Raw genomic sequence first — 18,795 nt, forward strand, 5'->3', positions numbered from 1 at the left:
TGCCTCAAATCTCAGCAGGTAAAGCGTCTGGAATCGAAGGTGTGATTTAGATCTTAGCCATGGCTCTGCTCTCCTCCATGACTGTAGAGATGGCGCCAAGCTAGAGCCATTTCATACATGTGTGCAAAGGTGACAGCAAGTAAGTGTAAGGTTGACAACTGATCTAAGTTTATGCTCACGGAAGATAGATCTGAACATTGTTTTGTTGCATCTTCAAGAGTGCCTTAAGATGTTGGCCATTTCTCAAGGCCAGGAATAAGATTGTTTAGAATTTCTGTCCTTGACTCTTTCTTCTCATCTCTTCCTCTAGTTTCTAAGGAAGTGGTGCTCTTTCCAATAATTACCTAAACCCAAGGTCATCTCCCTTCTGGAGAGAGTCTTATTCTACAATTATCTTTTCTTTCTCTGGCCTGATCATTCATATTCCTTTTTACTGTTTTTTTTTTTCTTTTCTTTCTTCACACAGATTAGCTCATCCCTGCTTGACGATTGGCAAATATTCAATAAAAATTCAATTTATTTTCAGTTTACTCTCTTCTTAAACTCCTAATTCTATTTTTACCGTATCTATTATTCTGCTTTGGCCTATTTATTGTTTAACTCAATTACTTTTGCATAATTTTAATTCTGTTCAAATCCTCTGCTGCATTTATTTGTTCACCTTGAAACTTTGGCATTTATTTGTTCACCTTGAAACTTTATCCCCTTCTCTCGTAGGACACTGTGCACTAAATTGTCCTGTCCTTACATGCTCCTTCTCTTTCTTGGTTGACTGCTTGTTCTTAACAAATGATTGCAAATATTGAAAAACTGAAAAGAATAAAACATTGGTATGTTAAATAGAGAGAGAATGTTAGATTATGGACTAAAGAAAATACTAGGTGAGAAATTCTACTGGCGGTATTCTCCTTTGTGTATGCTAAGAATAACAACACCCATTCCATTCCCTTAACTTCTACATTCTACCTTTCACCTTCTACCTTCTGTCACTTGTAATTTTATTCTTGCATTGTCATGGTTGTTACAGTTTAATTCTTACATTCATTTTAATTCTTACAATGAATTAAAATGCATTTGTTCATCAATTGATAGTAAAATGTGCAAACCAGTGCACAACAATAATGGTATCATGACTCCATGCATAATTTTTTATTGCATGATAAAGGTATATGTTAAAATCATGTCATCTTCTCCAAGAGTCCAACGTCATAACCCCTGGGCCAATCAAAGGCAAATGATTCCATTATCAAGGTCAAATGGATTTTTTCCGCATTGCTTTAAATTATGCTACTATTTGGTCTACTTCCTATTTGGACTATGCATTTTAAAAATATACATGGTTTACAACATTTTTTACCCTGGAGATTCTGAATCTTTTTTTTTTTTTCTTAACATATTCTAAAATTCAGTCTCTCTTTCAATCCTAATAGTTGATTCATTGAGTCTTCCTTTTTGTTTTTCCTCAAAGACATCTCTTCTGAAACGGTCTTCCTTTCAAAGATGTATCAACTTGGTTGTCATCTCTGGGTTAGGAACACCATGTCCTTAATCCTACATATTTCTCTTTCTGACATTATCTCTCTTTCTTGCCACAACACAGCTGTGAATGTCTCTATGTCAGAGAAAAGAGGGCTTTACTTGGGAGTCCAGTAACATGTGAGATGCTGTGTTCTCTCCAGATGATTCCCTCAGTTTCTTGGATAAAGAAGCTCCCCTTGTTTATTATCCCATCTAGGGCACCATGATTTTTTTTATTATTTCAACTACACCATACGGGTAGTTCTTGAGCTGCCTGCTGCTTTACAATAGTAGAGGAAAGGGGCAGGGCACAACGTTTCATGTGCAGGAATTCAATGAATCACCCTGGTTTTCAGACCTCTGCCCATTTCTGCCCTGTATCACATATCCAAGCATAAACCTATCTATTTCAGTGAGCACAATGACCCAGCATTCTCTGCAGACTCATGGCACATTCTAGGCCATCGTTTTCTCTTCTTGTTTTTAGCTGTCAGTACCCTTCCACTGGCTTTCCATCTTCCAGAAGGCTCTCAACGGCTGTTGACTCCCATTAACAGTCTTGTTATGGTTTTATTCTTTTTTTTTGTGTGTGTACATTTCTATTTCTGTCTCAGTCAGGTTGGGGAAAGACCTGGTTAAATGAGAATCTCAGGGTTCCATCCCGAAATAAAAAATGGACCCACTGGACCTCCCAGGTCAGGGAATGGTTGGAGCAAAGATAAATGAATAAAGTTGACAGGAATATGGTAAACAGTCTACCCAGAACAGACAGTGAATTAATAAAACTACGTAATTTAGGAGTTGCTGATTCAGAGTGGACCCTGCCTTGGAAAGAAAAGATTGTATTTGATATCTTAGGGATTAGGGAACAACTCTTGAGTTTTTGAGCAATTGAGTGTTGTTATGAATATGGTTTTGCTGTCTATGTTTAATTATTAAAAAACATGGAACTACTGAAGGCCACTTTCTGGGCAGGATTCTACAAAGAACAATTCTTTTACATTTCTGGTTTAATTTCAAGCATTGAGCTTGAGAGTCATTTGACCTAAGTAAATAGGTGAATAATGTAAAGTGTCTGGGAATTTAAATAATAACATATAACAAATAATGAGATAAGTCAATATTGTGTAGTAACGATCTTCCCCTATTCCTCTACTATAATTGTTGTATTAAACTTAAATGTGTTAGCCGAAACCGGTTTGGCTCAATGGATAGAGTGTCGGCTTGGGGACTGAAAGGTCCCGGGTTCGATTCCGGTCAAGGGCATGTACCTTGGTTGCGGGCATATCCCCAGTAGGGGGTGTGCAAGAGGCAGCTGATTGATGACTCATCGATGTTTCTAACTCTCTATCTCTCTCCCTTCCTCTCTGTACAAAATCAATAAAATATATTAAAAAAAATTTAAATGTGTTAGTTCCATGAATGACATATGTTAAGCTTTCAAATAACTAGTAATTTTATAATAACGCTGCTTTAACCCCGTTGGTGTGGCTCAGTGGTTGAATGTTGATCTATGAACCAGGAGGTCATGGTTCAATTCCCAGTCAGGACACATGCCTGGGTTTTGGGCTTGACCCAAGTGTGGGGCATGCAGGAGGCAGCTAATCAATGATTCTCTCTCTCTCTCTCTCTCTCTCTCTCTCTCTCTCTCTCTCTCCCTCCCCCCCCTTTCCTTTCCTCTCTGAAATCAGAAAAATATGTTCTAATAAAAGGCTGGCCTGACTTGTAAATATCAGTGATGTCATACCAATTAATTACCAAATGAATTAAATTTCCCATATAATAAAATATTGTAAAATATAATTCTAAGAGGTTTGGTTACAAAGGATTGTAGGAGATAGTGCATCTGAATATCTGAGGGGTGATTATGGAGAGAAAGGAGTTAGTGAAGTTAGTTGAAGAGCATGCTCTTTAGAGCAAAATTGCTCTCTCTCTCTCTCTCTCTCTCTCTCTCTCTCTCTCTCTCTCTCTCTCTCTCTCTCTCTCTCACACACACACACACACACACACACACACACACATACAGTCTATTAAAGTCATGCTCAAATTGTGATCATGGTTATATGTAAAAAGCAAGAGGTGCACTAGTTTCCCAAAATCAGTGAGAATTCACTATTACAGAACAAGAGAAGTTTCTGGCAATGAAAAATGAATTACTGCTAAAGAAAATGGGATTAAAAAGGGCCAGAGAAAGAAATTTCAATGACTACTATACTTAAAAATAGTACTGCATGAAAATAGCAACCGTTATTCTAAATCATCTAATATATTTGGCCAGCTATGGTCTAACTACTAACAAAAACTAGAAAAAACACTGTAAGAAACTATGAAGTTAGAAATGATTATACATAAATGTGCATGGACCTATAACATCAAATGAAACTGTGATGCTAGATTATATTCTTGAATATTTATTCTTACCCTTTTCCTTGGGTAAGCACATTATACAAGTTGATATTTACTTCTTGCTTTTCTTTGCTTTTAAAAAAATATATTTTATTGATTTTTTACAGAGAGGGAGAGAGAGGGATAGAGAGTTAGAAACATCGTTGAGAGAGAATCATTGATCAGCTGCCTCTTGCACACCCCCCATTGGGGATGTGCCCGCAACCAAGGTACATGCTCCTGATCAGAATCGAACTGGGGACCCTTCAGTTCGCAGGCCGATGCTCCATCCACTGAGCCAAACGGGTCTCGGCTTTCTTTGCTTTTTGATGCTAGAGGCTCTCAATGAGATTTGCTGTTTTATCTTCCTCACCAAATATTCACAACCCACAGTGATAAACCAAAAGAAGGAATTAACAACTTTCCCCCCTTACTGACTTTACCTTTTACCCCATATATCCCAAAAGTATCTATTGCTACTCCCCTCCCCCTGCCCCCCAATATTTTGACCCCTTCTTTTTCCTTCACTTGCAGCCTTTACTTAGTTTACTTAGTTTGGTAAATATTGGTTTCAACCATTCACTACTGATCGACCACAGGCTGGGGACAGTTGAACGTCTAACACTGTGTAGCCGACAGCGAGGGGTTCATGAGGGCCTGGGACAGGGACATTTGCTGATGCTCCACAGTTAAGAAATCGGAAGTTTCATGGGAATAGTTTTGATTTTGACAGGATGAATCTTCACATAAAAAGACAAAATATTAATATGGTAGTGAGGACATGTTTGCCTTTTAAGAACTCCACCTTTATTTAATACTTTTCTCTGGGGACTAAAAGCTTCCACTTGTTGTTTTTTTAATTGTTTCCATAAACTTTGTGTTGATACCGAAGAGAGAGATACCAAAAATTCTATGACTTGCTCAGGATTTCATAGTAAGTTAGTGAACAAGCTAGGTGAGCTGGCTGTTGACCCTGCATATGGATCTTCACTATTAATTAGGCTTTGGGTGTGAGAGGAACACTCATGCAATTCTTCTGGTGTTACACTGGGAGCGTTATTTGGAGCTGGCTGAACTCTCTTCAGGGAACCGTCTAGCCTAGAAATGTACAAAATTCCTGAGATGTTCAAACTATTACATATATAAATATTGTAGCCAAAGAATGCTGGGTCCAATTTTATACTTTTAAGGGATAAACCAATCTTTATATGTTGTCAGGGATTTTCAGGCGAGGTTCATACATTAAGGTTAAGGTATGAAAACCAACTAAAGATTTAATGAAAAAAGAATTGGTTTTTAGAGCCACAGTTATGTATATTAAATTGGAGACACTTATTAGTTGTATTACCGTATTTTTCGGACCATAAGACGCACCGGACCAGTTTTTAGAGAAGGGAAATGAAGAAAAAAGGATTCTGAAACAAATAGTGTCCTAAAGTATTTTATGTGCATTAAAACCCAACATCACAGTCATAAACACATGTAATCAACCCTGTAAAGTAAACAGCAGCATTTAGAACCATTTTAGAGCTGGGCAAGCACACGGAGACCACACAGAGCCGGGCAAGTAAAAAAACTTTTTTTTTAAAGTATATGTGTAGGCTATATTTGGACCATAAGACGCAGGGACTTTTTCCCCCCACTTCTGGGGGAAAAAAGTGCGTCTTATGGTCCGAAAAATACGGTAATTTCATTGTTGGTTTTTTTTTTTCATGGAGTACTTTCTTTTTTTTTTTTTTTTTAAATTGTGACTGTATATTGAATATTTCTTGCCACTCCCTTCTGGTCTGCATAGTTTCTGTTGAGAAATCAGCTGAGAATTTGTGTGGGTGCTCCTTGTAGGTAACTAACTGTTTTCTCTTGCTGCTTTTAATATTCTCCCTTTGTCTTTTGCTCTTGGCATTTTAATTATGATGTGTCTTGGTGTGGTCCTCTTTGGATTCCTCTTGTTTGGGGTTCTGTGCACTTCCTGGACTTGTAAGTCTATTTATTTCACCAGGTAGGGGAAGATTTTGGTCATTATTTCTTCAAATAGGTTTTAAATATCTTGCTCTCTCTCTTCTTCTGGCACCCCATAATTCTGATGTTAGTACACTTGAAGTTGTCTCAGAGGCTTCTTACATTACGTATCTTCATATTTTTTAAAATTATTTTTCTTTTCCATTTGGGTGTTTTTTGCTTTTTTGTATTTCAAATCTTTGACTTGATTCTTGCAATCCTCTAGTCTGCTTTGATACAAACCATTACAATAAGTGATAATGAGGGTTATGATAGGAAGCAAATAATCCTACTGTAGGATCTGCCTTAGCAATGGTGACCTAAGACTTCCCAGAAGTGATGTGCACATTGGGACCAGATATGAGCTGTAATCAGTCAAAAAGGGTTGGGAGAATTGGGTGGGGGGAGGGTGGTGGGACCAGTAATAAGCAGTTTAGGTCTGAATCTTTATTTCAGAAGTGGCGGTTTCTTCCAATAGCACTACTTGTTTGGCTGTTCACATTACTTTATGGAGACAAAAACTGTAATTATTGTTCAATGTTTACATAATCTTTCTCTGAGTATGACTCTTGTGCCAGTTGTTCAATGTCGCAACTCGTTAGTCAAGAACACAATTCTTTTTTTATATATATATTTAGTTTTAATATTTGAAGTCAGAGACAGGATTCTATACAGGCTGTCATAACTTCCCAATTCAGAATCATGACAAGAAAAGATAATCTTTCTGTGGGGAATCATCTGCTCTCTAAATTGTGGAGGTCACTTTAATTTTTCAGTCTCCTCGCTGCAATTCTGGCTTTCAGAAAAAGACATAAAAATCACCATTTACTGGTCTTGAAATTTTGTCATCTCTACTAGAAATTTCCTGAGATGATAACAGCTAATACTTGAGTACTTTCCATGTTCACCTTTTGTGCTAAATATATATAATGAAATACATACAAGTAATATTTTATCCTTTTCCTATATAGGGACACTACAAGTAATTAATGTCCAAATCTCAAAACTAGAAGTGGTGGATTAGAATGTCATCTCAGAAGTATCTGGTTTAGGAGTCTGAGTTCCTTACATGCTTAGGAGAGTGAGTGGAATGTGATTAACATGCTGAGGTCATCTCAGACCCTCTTCATAGGCTTTCTTCATTATAAGGAACACTATTCTTTGTTATATGTAACAAAAATAATTTATTCCATTTTCTTATGCTAATGTTCATGAATAAATAAAAACTAATACACTCATGGAGTAATGTAGATAAAATAGGCCCTTTCGTATGCTATTGGTGAGATGATTGTATTTTGGAGACTTAAAATTCATTTGCCTCTTTAAAAAAAAATATTTCCTCTAATTAATTTCCTTTTAATGTGCACAAATTTTTTTTAAAAAATATATTTTATTGATTTTCTACAGAGAGGAAGGAAGAGAGATAGAGAGCTAGAAACATCGATGAGAGAGAAACATCGACCAGCTGCCTCCTGCATACCGGGAATGTGCCTGCAACCAATGTACATGCCCTTGATCGAAATCGAACCTGGGACCTTTCAGTCCGTAGACCCACGCTATATCCACTGAGCCAAACCGGTTACGGCTCATTTGCCGCTTGACTCAGCAATTCTACTTTATGAATTTATTCTACGGCTAAATTTGATCATATATGCAAAGATATATGTCATGGTGGTTCTTTTTTTGTTTTTTTTTTTGTTAATCTTTACCCAAGGATATTTTTCCATTGATTTTTAGGGAGACTGGGAGAGAGAAACATCAGTATCAGAGAAACACATCAATTGGTTGCCTCCTGCATGAGCCCTGACCAGGGAAGAGCCTGCAACCAAGGTATGTGCCCTTGATCAGAATTGAACCTGGGACCCTTTGGTCTTCAGGCTGACACTCTATTCACTGAACCCAATCGGCTAGGGCTCATGGTTGTTTTTTTTGTAGCATTGTTTAAGCAGAAAAATGTTGGAAATGATTGTGTGTTCAATAAGTATATCAATACTTAGAAAAATAAGTATATCAATAAAATGTGACCTTAGTCAAGTATTAATAAGAATGATAATACCAGCTCATCAGTCTTCACTAAGTTGTAAGCACCACTTTTACTTATGCTCATCATATTTTAGGTGTTCTTATTATTAGCTCCATTTACAGAGGTTAAGTGACTTGTCCAAGGTGGTAGGACAGACACTGAAGCAGAATGGCTTCAGAGCTCACACTGTTAATTCCTGTGCTGCTTGGCCTCTTGGCCATCTGTATTCTAATGTGAAAAGAAAATATTTTGATAAGGAAAATGAGGAAATTGTTGAAAGGTTTTATAGTACCATATCATTTTTGAAAAGGATCTATGTATATATCTTCTATATGGTCCATTTATAACAAATATCTGTTTTCTTGTGATATAAAATCTCTCTAAAATATATTAATGTGTATGAATATATTAATATATTAATAAAATATACACATGTAAAACAAATATAAATATATACGTATAAACATACATATATACACACATATGCACACACACAAAATATAGAAAAATTTCTGGATAGATATATAAGAATGTGTGGCTGTGGATGCCGCCATCTTTGAGGGCATAGGAGTCGATTAGCATATTCCCTCCTTAACGGCTGTGGGTGCTGCCATCTTTGTGAGGGTGTGATGGTCAATTAGCATATTCCCTCTTTATTAGATAGGATTGGCAGTGTAGTATAAAACTGCCTGTGTTAAACTTTTACAGAGTTGCTGTCTTATCTTAAAAAGGTATCTCCTCTCTAGCATCCATTGAATTGGAAAGTAACTCAATGTAGATTTACCTTATTCTCATACACAAGATAGTGTCCAATTGAAGTCTTAGTAATGAGAGCTTTCACAGGAATGAGATTCAGCAAATGCAGAAGTTGACAGCAATTTTACTAGATCTTAGTCAATTGAGCACAATTTTCTTGTAGGAAAATGGTGTCATGCTTCTTAAATGACAGAGCATTTATCAAACACAAACGTCGATTTGAAACTGCATTGTTTATTTAATGAGACAGCGGTCTAGTGTCCGCGGACAGTACTTTAATATTATGCTTAGTTGTGAAATGCACTTGGAATCAGGTGGGATGATAAATGCTGAAACAGACATAGCTGAAACCTCACGCGTGACTGACTTGGGGCTGTGTTTTCCAGGCGAAGCTCTGAAAGTATCAGCCGAGAGATTTGCAGATGACCCCTGCTACCTCCCCAAGAGGGAGGCTGTGGTTCAAGCCGCCCGTGCCTTGCTGGCTGCCGTTACCAGACTCCTCATCCTGGCAGACATGATCGATGTCATGTGCCTGCTGCAGCACGTGTCAGCTGTGAGTAAAAGATGGCTTAGATTCCCTCGGCATTGCTCTCACTTCTGATTCCGCTCCCTGAACCTGGCCTTCATCTTAGCACATTCTGGCCTCACGCTCGTTTCTTAATGTCACCCACCAGAAGCTGGCTGAGTTGGGCCGTGAAACAAATGTATATTTCAGAAGAACAAAGACAAAAGAATAAAGCCAGTGGAGACTGAATAGCTGAAGCTGGCTTATACATGAGGAAATGGCTAGGAGAAAATTCTAGGCTTTTGACCACTTAAGTGATTATGTCCTCTGTAAATACATATGTATAAAAACATAAGGATAGAGGTAAAATAGATAATTCACATATAAATATAAATAATTTGAAAAAGAGAGAATTTAATACTTAAGAAGATACTTGAAGTTTATCCTAGTTTGTAAGTGAATATTACTTGGCCAGATCCTCTTGATTCAAGATAAATGGTGCATGTTGACAGGTAGTAGTCTGTGATACCTGTAGTAATCTGTTATGAAAATGTACAAATGGATTTAATATGTGTAGAGGATATATTTTAACTCAGTGACTAGAAAGGAAGCAAGATACCTGCTTGTTTTATTTTGATAGACAAATTCGTATATGAAGGTGTGGTAGAAAGATTATTTTATTAAAACCTTTTTTAGTTTGACCAAGTCAATTCATTAATAGTAGCCAAACGGGAAGGATGTAAAGAACCTCTTGCAATCTTTGCTTGATCTTCTGCTTTGAGAAGGACCCCTACGCTTCTGTTCATAAACACAATTGCCTGGTGATGAAGTATCACTGCTCTATTAAACAAATGACAGCTTTGTCTGATTGACTTTTTTGTCAAAATCCTTTCCTCTAAAGGTTAAACTAAACCTTTCTTTCCATCGTTATTTTACTCCTTAATGTTTATTTTAACCCAAACTAGGGGGCTCTCCCCTTTTTACTTTCATATGCCTTTCTTTTGATAGCTTTATTACTTCACAAAAGCAATTTGGTACTTTGTTGTTTAAGTAGCTTTTAAGGAAAGGGAGTAGTTTTTTTCACCAGGAGCTGTCTACTGGTGGATTTGTAGGTGAGATAATTGAGCAGAGTTTCTTGTTCCTTGGTTATTGGCTTATTGAATACCTTTAAAAAAAAGTCCCTAAACATTTCTGACAGTCGTACCACCTCCCCCCACCCCCATATTTGAATATAGACTCTAATAAATGCTGTAACCAAGAAATAAGTATGCGTGATTAAGTGCCAGAAAATTTCTAGTTCCAGTGATGCAAGATGCAATATTTGTTTATATTTAATTTAATTGTTGTTATTAATCTTCACCCGAGGTTATTTTTCCCACTGATTTTTAGAGAGAGTGGAAGGGAGGGGGAGAGACAGAAAGAGAGAAACATCAATGTGAGAGAAACACATCAATTGGTTACCTCCTGCAAGTGCCCTGACGGGTCCAGGATTGAGCCTGCAACTGAGCTACATGCCCTTGACTGGAATTGAACCCAAGACCCTTCAGTTTGCAGGCCGATGCTCTAACCACTGAGAAAACCAGCTAGGCCTGTTTATATTTTATATTCTAAATTTGTTGAGATAGGGCAGAGTGAAAGGCTTCTTTGAGGTAAAAATTTCCACCTTTATTATCAATTAGAAGATGACTTTATTTACAAAGATCCCATGCACCTTCACTACCACTGTATTTGAATGCCACTAACTGCTAGGCACAGTGCGAGGCAATTCACACACATCATTTCATTTAAATGAAGTAGGAAGTAATGGAAATCAAAGAAAAGCATGTTTTTTGGAGTAAAAATTATAGTTTATATTTATTGAATTTTTATAATGTGCCAAGTACTTTGCTGGATTATCTCCTTTAATTCCATCCTCTTAACAACTCTATGAGTATGATTTCTATTTAAAAATTTTATTTTACATTTATAGTTCACATACAATAGTATATTAGGTTCAAGTGTACACTCCAGTTATTAGACATTATTTATATAATGTATGGGTGATCACTTGGATAAACCCAGTACCCATCTGACACTGTAAATAGTTATGACAATATTATCTGCATTAATAAAAGAGAAACATGCAAATTAACCATCATTCTGCTATGCCCACTAGCCAATCAGGAGGAAATATGCAAATTAGAAGGAGAAAGATGGCAGCTGCCCAGCTGCTCCAGGTGCAGAGTGGCTGGGCGGGGCAGGATGCCTGCTATGAGAGGAAGGGTGAGGAGGGGGCCAAAGGAATCTACAGGAGTGGCACTCTGGCCACAGTGAAAACAAAGACTGCAGACTCCAGAGTCTGCAGCAAAGATGGCAGACTCTGGCCAGTGCAAAGGCCAGGTGCTGGAAGAAAACTGGTGCTGGAAGCCAAGGGAAGGAAGGCCTATGACACAAATCTCTTTGTACAATGGGCCTCTAGTTGACTATATTTCCTATGCTGTACTTTACATCCCATGACTGTTTTTATAACTGGGAATTCCTAATCCCTTCACCTTTTTTCACATATTCCCCTAACCCAGTGGTTGGCAAACTGCGGCTTGTGAACCACATGTGGCACTTTGGCCCCTTGAGTGTGGCTCTTCCACAAAATACCACGCATGGGTGCACATATACAGTGTGATTGAAACTTCATGGCTCATGCTCAGAAGTTGGTTTTCGGCTCTCAAAAGAAATTTCAATCTTTGTACAGTTGATATTTGGCTCTGTTGACTAATGAGTTTGCCGACCACTGCCCTAGAGCAGTGTTTCCCAAACTTCTCTCATGATGAGAATCACCCGGTGGAGTTGTTAAAATACAGATTCCTGAATCCCAACTAAGAAGTGCTAAACTAGAATTTTTGGGAACATATAGGCAAAATTGTATACTTAACTTAGTGCTCTGTCTTAGAGAAGTTTGAAAAACACTGCCCTAGAGGAACCCCTGGGTCTCCAGTAAACCTTTGTCTCACTCAGATGCTATTCCTGCTGATTTCTCTAGCCAGGTGTTATGGGGACTGGTGCCCTGGGCTAGTAAGCCAGGTGTTGGCCTTGGATTCATTGCTTCTGCAGCCAAGACAACCTCCTGATTTTTTAATTGCTATACAGTGGATAAGAGACTTGCCTGTTCTGCATCTTCACTCCTCTGCACCCCCTGCCCTCTCCCCTCCCCCCGCCAGTCTCATTGTAGCTTCTTTATACCCTTGGTTACAAGACTTTTCTGTGCAGCTAGTATTCAGGTGGTTCTCAATGGTGGTTGTTCTATAAGTTAGTTGTAATTTTGATGTGGTTGTGGGAAGAGGTGAGCACAATGTTTACCTACTCTGCTATTTTGACTGGAAGTCTCTATGATTACTGTTTTACAGACGAAAAAATGAAGGCATGTTGAATTTAAGAAACTTGCTCAAGGCAATAGGAAAAAACAACAACTCTGGGACTTAATATTACAAGGGTTAGAACAGCTTTAAGTATAAATAGCTTTTAGAAGTGCTTAGAAGTACTCTAAGTGCTAGAACAGCTCTAAGTATAAATAGTTTTCAGAAGTGCTTAGACAAGTTCATGGGCCTATCAGAGGTTGTAATGGAATTTAGATATGCCAGGAAGACATTTGTTGGTGCGTCATCAGAGCATGGACTTGTGTTAAATCATTTAAGCCACATATAAGTATTTTAAGTAAAACAATGCACCTCATTGTGAAAGAGGGAAGACCTGTTGTGGTAAATTGTGATAGGGTTTTTAATTATTTCATCCTTATGAAAAATTTATATGTGAATTGTGTTACTAACTCAATCCTCTTGAGGTTTCACATAGGATGAAGACAAACTGATTTTTTGAGATCAACATTAGAATTACTTACCTCAACCTTTCCCCCAAAGTATTCTACAGAACTTGTCTTATAAATGTGCGACATAAAAAAATATATTTTTTGTCCATGCTGCACACAGAATTCCCTTTGATTGTTTTCAATATATATTAACATATCAAAGTCAGTAAGGGATATTGAAGGAAGGAAAGTTGTTTAACTTTGCTTAACCCATAGTTTTCCAAATTTCTTGACCCTATAATTCTTCTACAACATAGTAATCCTGAAACTTTCTCAGGCCATACTTTGGGAAACAGTGCTTTAGAATATTTCTAATAATATTTATGATTATGTTAAATTTCTACTTGGAATAAAAAATAATAGCGGAGAAATATCAGTGCCTTATAGTCTAATGTCTTACTGAGGTAGATAGACTCTGTCTCTCCTACAATGCTCAATACACATAATTGTCTAACAATATCTGTGATCACTAATAGTCATCTCAGTTCTGTGAGTCAGTGAACCTGGTTTTGAACAACTCTAATTGTTAGAGACATCCCCCCCACCCCCATCAAAATGAGCTTTAATCTGCATCCTAGCTATTCTCATTCCTACTTCTAGTTATGCTTTGTGGAGCAACACAGAATCAAGGCAATAGGAAAAACCACCCCCCTCTCCCCTCGCCAAATAATTGATAATTTAGGACTTAGATATGGGCTTCTTTTATCTAGGCTGACAAATTTCTTGACTCTTTAATATCCTATATAATAAAAGCCTAATATGCTAAGTGTCTGGTCATCCAGTTGTTTGTTCAACCAATCAAAGCATAATCTACATTAATAAAAGAGAAACATGCAAATTGACCATGCCTCCGCTATGCCCACCAGCCACTTAGGAGCAACTATGCAAATTAACCCAACTAAGATGGAGTTTAATTTGCATACACAGGTGCAGAGCAAAGACTGAAGACAGCATAGAAGGAAGCCAAGTACTGCAGAAGGGAGCTAAGCAAACGCTACAGAAGGGATGGAAGCGGTGGAGAAGGGAGTGAGGCAGTAGACACAGGAGGGAGTGAGGCAGCAGAGACCTTGGTGGGCTTTGCTCACTTCTTCACTTTTCTCTGGCCACAGAAAGCCCTATTCTTGCAATGGACCTCTAGGATACTAATAATATGCTCAGTTGCTTGCTATGATGTGCACTGACTCCCAGGGGGCAGATGCTCCAATAAGTTAGCTTGGTGCTGGAGTTGGGCCGATCGGGACTGAGCGAGACCGACCAGACATACTCTGGGTCTCTCCCATGGTCCTGCACTGGCTAGCTCACCTCCAACATCCCTCCCCAGCCCAGATCGTGTACTGGTAGGGTCTTGGCCTGTTCTGCATTCTCTTGCAATCCTGGCTGAGGGACCCCTGAACCTGAGTGCATGAATTTTGTGCACTGGGTCTCTAGTTCTTGTATAACAGTTTCAGGCTACTCAGAATACTCTAGAATTTCCATATCTTGCATGATTTTTAGTTTCCTGTTGAAATTTTTAATCTTGCTTTTCTTTTTTTTAAAAAATCCTCAACCAAGGATAGTTTACTTTTTTTTTTTTTTTTTTTTTTTTTTTAGTGAAAAAGAGGTGGGGGGAGAGAGAGTCACATCAGTGTGAGAGAGACACATTGATTGGTTGCCTCCCTCACATGCCCCTACTGGGCTGGATTGAGCCTGCAACCAAGGTACATGCCCTTGATTGGGAATCCAACCTGCATTATTTGATGAATGGGGTGATGCTCTAACCATTGATCAACTGACCAGGGCTCAGTCTTGCATTTTATTTTATTTTAAAATATTTTTTTTTGTTGATTTCAGAGAGGAAGGAGAGGGAGAGAGAGATAAAAACATCAATGATGAGAGATAATTATTGATTGTCTGCCTCCTGCACATCCCCATCCCCTACTGGGGATCAAGCCCACAACCTGGGCATGTGCCCTTGTTTGGAATCGACCATGGGACCCTTCAGTTCACAGGCCAACACTCTATTCACTGAGCCAAACCAGCCAGGACAGTCTTGCATTTTAAATAGTTGAACAAGGTAAGCATAACTGTTTTATGGTTTAAAGTTTAGAAACTTCAGTGTCTGAACTCCCAGGGTGTCTGCTTAACATTTATGCTGGTTTTTGCTCATGGTGTCTTGTCTTTGTGTGCTCAACATTATCTCTTTTGGAACTCATCTCAGGGGATTCCTCACTGTTTTATTAGCTCTTTGATATTTTAAAGATGAAATATTTTATATATTATCAAATCTTATTAGATTTAATCAGCAGAAGGATTGAACTGAATAACTAATTTGCCAATATAAGAAATAGAAGTCTGCAAAATCATCTACAATTTTTTCTATGCATGTTCTATATTATTAGGTAGGTTCCATAGAATGTTGACATTAAGATATCTGGAAATAAAAATAGACTCTTTGATGTAAACATTGCATACTATACTCTGACAATAACCTCCCTGACTTACGGTCCAACCTTACCCATTATGATAGCTGTTGGTTCATACTGATTTTGTGAGTGATTACAAACTCCAAGTTTCTCAACTCAAACTACTCTTAATCCAGATCTTTCTCCTCTGACACTAGTTATCTTTCTATATGTAAAGGGAGTTGTTACATTTATATTTATTGAATTCCATCTTGTTATTTATGGCTTTTTTGATACAGCCCATTCAGATCTTTTTGACTTTTGATTTTGTCTTCCCTCCTAACCTGATGTCATTTTCAGATTTCTTTGACCAAACTACTCATGAAAAACTGTTTAATGACATGGAAAAGTGTGCTATATCTTCCTCTCAGATAACATGAATCAAATATTAACACATGTTGAGTGGAGTTGTTAAAATGAGTTTTAAACTCATTTCATTGTGTTACTGTATAAACCACGTTTGTTTATTTTCTCCTCAAGCACTTTCTAAAAGGCCTCCCTGAAATCAAGATGTGTTATCTGTGGCATTGCAGGTGTATCAGTGTAGTAACTCCAGTTGTAAAGTGAATGAACCCCATAAGAGCTCTCAGTGACCATTCTTGCTTGCTTTTATTCTTTCTTTCCTTTTTATTGGCCTTCATTTTTCAGTTACTCACAATCCACTTACTTAAGGTTGTAAACCATCTGCCTGCAGGGATCCCCTTGTCCTGAAGATCTAGATAGGATTGGCTTGAACTCTCATTCTATGTTCAGTCAAGTATAATGTTCTCCCCAAGATTCTGTAAATTTTCTGGGGCTCATATTTTCAGGGTCACTTCTGGCTCCAAGCCTTTTTTCCCCCCCTCCACTGAATTGTAGTTTTGGATGCTATTCCTATCCCTATTTCCTATATTAATTGGACAGATACATGCAAAAATTGTTGCTGTATGTTAATCCACAACTGGAAGGTGATCTTTTACTTGTTGGTCTCCTCTCCCCCACTTCCAGACAAACCATGTTTATGTAAATGGCAAACCTTATAGAAGCTTGAGAAGATGGAAAAGGAGTTCTGTTGTGTGACAAGATGATCTAATTTACTTCAATTTATATATTAGAAAATTACAAAATTCTTTAGCTATTTTTTCTCATTTTTCTCTCTACCTGCTCTCCTTTGTTGTCCCATACACCCCTAAATTCCTGTTATTTGAATACACTAAAGTTTCCATCTCTTCACCATCAAGTAGGATTCTGCTAATTTGTACCCTCAGATATCATCATCTACCTTAAATTATCCTTAAGGTATTTCCTCAATATAGATAGTTCCTTTCATAGGATGAATTCTGTAGTTCTCTTCCCGCCCCCACCCCCCCGCCTCTACCTTTCTCTCCTGCATGTGTGCACACACATCCTACTAGCCTATATAATAAAAGAGTAATATGCAAATTGACTGTCACTCCAACACACAAGATGGCTGCACCCATGTGGACACAAGATGGCCAGCAGGGGAGGGGCCAGGTCTGCACGGAAAGGCAGTTGTGGATGATTAGGCCAGCAGGGGAGGGCAGTTGGGGGTGATCAAGCCTGCAGGGGAGGGCAGTTAGGGGTGACCACACTACAGAGGAGGGAAGTCGGAGGTGACTGGGACTGCAGAGAAGGGCAGTTTGGGGGGAGATCCAGGCCTGTAGGGGAGAGCAGTTGGGACCAGGTCTGCAGGGGGGAGGGCAGTTAGGGGCAATTGGGCTGGCAGGAGAGCAGTTAGGCATCAATCAGGCTGGCAGGGGAGTGGTTAGGGGGTGATCATGCTGGCAGGCAGAAGTAGTTAGGGAAAATCAGGAAGGCAGGCAGGCAAGCAGTTGGGAGCCAGCAGTCCTGGATTGTGAGAGGGATGTCCGACTGCCCATTTTAGCCTGATCCTACCAGGGGCATTTGGACATCTCTCTAGGGGTCCCAGATTGGAGAGGGTGCAGGCTGGGCTGAGGGACACCTCCCTGCACCCCACACAAATTTTGTGCACCGGGCCTCTAATATATATATATATATATATATATATATATATATATATATATATATATATATATATATTGCCCTAATGTGCAAATAGACTGAATGGCAGAACAACAGAATAATTGAACAACTGAACAACTGGTTGTTATGATGTGCACTGACCACATGGAGTGTGTGTGTGGAAAACGATGGGCGTTGGCAGCAGGTGGCAGAGCACAGAACATGGTAGGCATTGGCCATGGTAGGATGATGGAGCAGGTGAGCGGGAGGGCCAGACCAAGACAGGGTGCCAGTGGTTGTCATTGGGGTGAGCCTCTGGTGGTTACTGAAAACTCTTTGCTCCTGCATGCTGTGGTCCTGCTGGGCGCTCGCACCTGCTACCAGTGACGGCCTCGCTCGCACCTGCAGCCCGCGCTGGAGCTGCCGACACTTGGGGCCAGTCCCGGTGGCTCAGCACTGTCAGTGAGTGAGAGCGGTGGCTGACAGCCCCAATTGCCCCTGAGGGCTTCTCCACCTCCCCCTGCTCCTGAGGGGCGATTGGGGCAGCAGCCACCGCTTGCACCTGCTGCTGTTGCTGACCCCAGTTGTTCTGTGCTATCAGTGGGTGTGAGTGGGGTGGTGCTGTCAGCACGCAGGAGTGGCGGTGGTGGGAGAGCAGCTGCTGGCAGATAGGTGGGGGGAGGGGTCATGGTAAGAGGGTCCGGGAAGGAGTGCGAAGGATGGGCCGAGATCTGCCCCTGTGCCCACTTGCAGCCTCACGACCCACAGTTCCTTTCAAGGTGCACGAATTCGTGCACTGGACCCCTAGTACGGTAATAATCTAGTACAGATGTATTCTCGGGGAAGGCATCAACTTTAAAGATACAGATTTCTTCTTCTGGACACGTATTCTTCCTTCAAAAGCAGTAGACACCTTTTTATTTCTTGCCCTTGTTTCGAATATAATAGACAAAGGCCTGCATCTCCTTCTCTATTACAATCTTATTTTATGATTTCATGCAAGCTTCTGCTCATTTTGGGCTTCTTAGCCCTGACACTCTTATACAAGTTCCTGCTACATTTTGTATTTATTACTTATTGCACAGTACCAAAGAATTTCTCTGCTTTCACAATGTTTTCTTGAGTGGCTTATCCTTTTCCTCCTTGTTATGATATTTTCCACATAACAGAATATTTCATCCCTACTGAGGTATAATTCCTAGTAAATAAGTGAGATATTGCTCTCTTTTGATTAATAGTCTTTACCTTGATAGTTTAAATACTCTCTGATTACCTTATACTTTCTTGTCTTTATTAAATTATCCTCTTTCCACTGAGACTTCCCCCAGAGATGCAATTATGATCAACC

The 18,795-nt window shown here is 39.1% G+C and overlaps 1 protein-coding gene across 5 annotated transcripts in view; it reads left to right on the top strand.

The window, feature by feature from the left end:
* CTNNA3 (catenin alpha 3) overlaps positions 1-18,795 on the top strand; it is a 1,202,853-nt gene that overhangs the window by 70,134 nt on the left and 1,113,924 nt on the right. For all 5 annotated transcript variants that reach the window (XR_014796805.1, XM_084904252.1, XM_084904255.1 and 2 more), the window contains one exon: positions 9,067-9,233. Coding sequence is in view for 4 of the 5 variants with exons in the window: in XM_084904252.1 (XP_084760378.1) it covers positions 9,067-9,233 (167 nt within the window). In the remaining variant the exon portion in view is untranslated. The remainder of the gene's footprint in view (positions 1-9,066; positions 9,234-18,795) is intronic.

This window comes from Pipistrellus hanaki (assembly GCF_964339955.1).
Source record: "Pipistrellus hanaki genome assembly, chromosome: 14".
NCBI classification, from domain to species: Eukaryota; Metazoa; Chordata; class Mammalia; order Chiroptera; family Vespertilionidae; genus Pipistrellus; species Pipistrellus hanaki.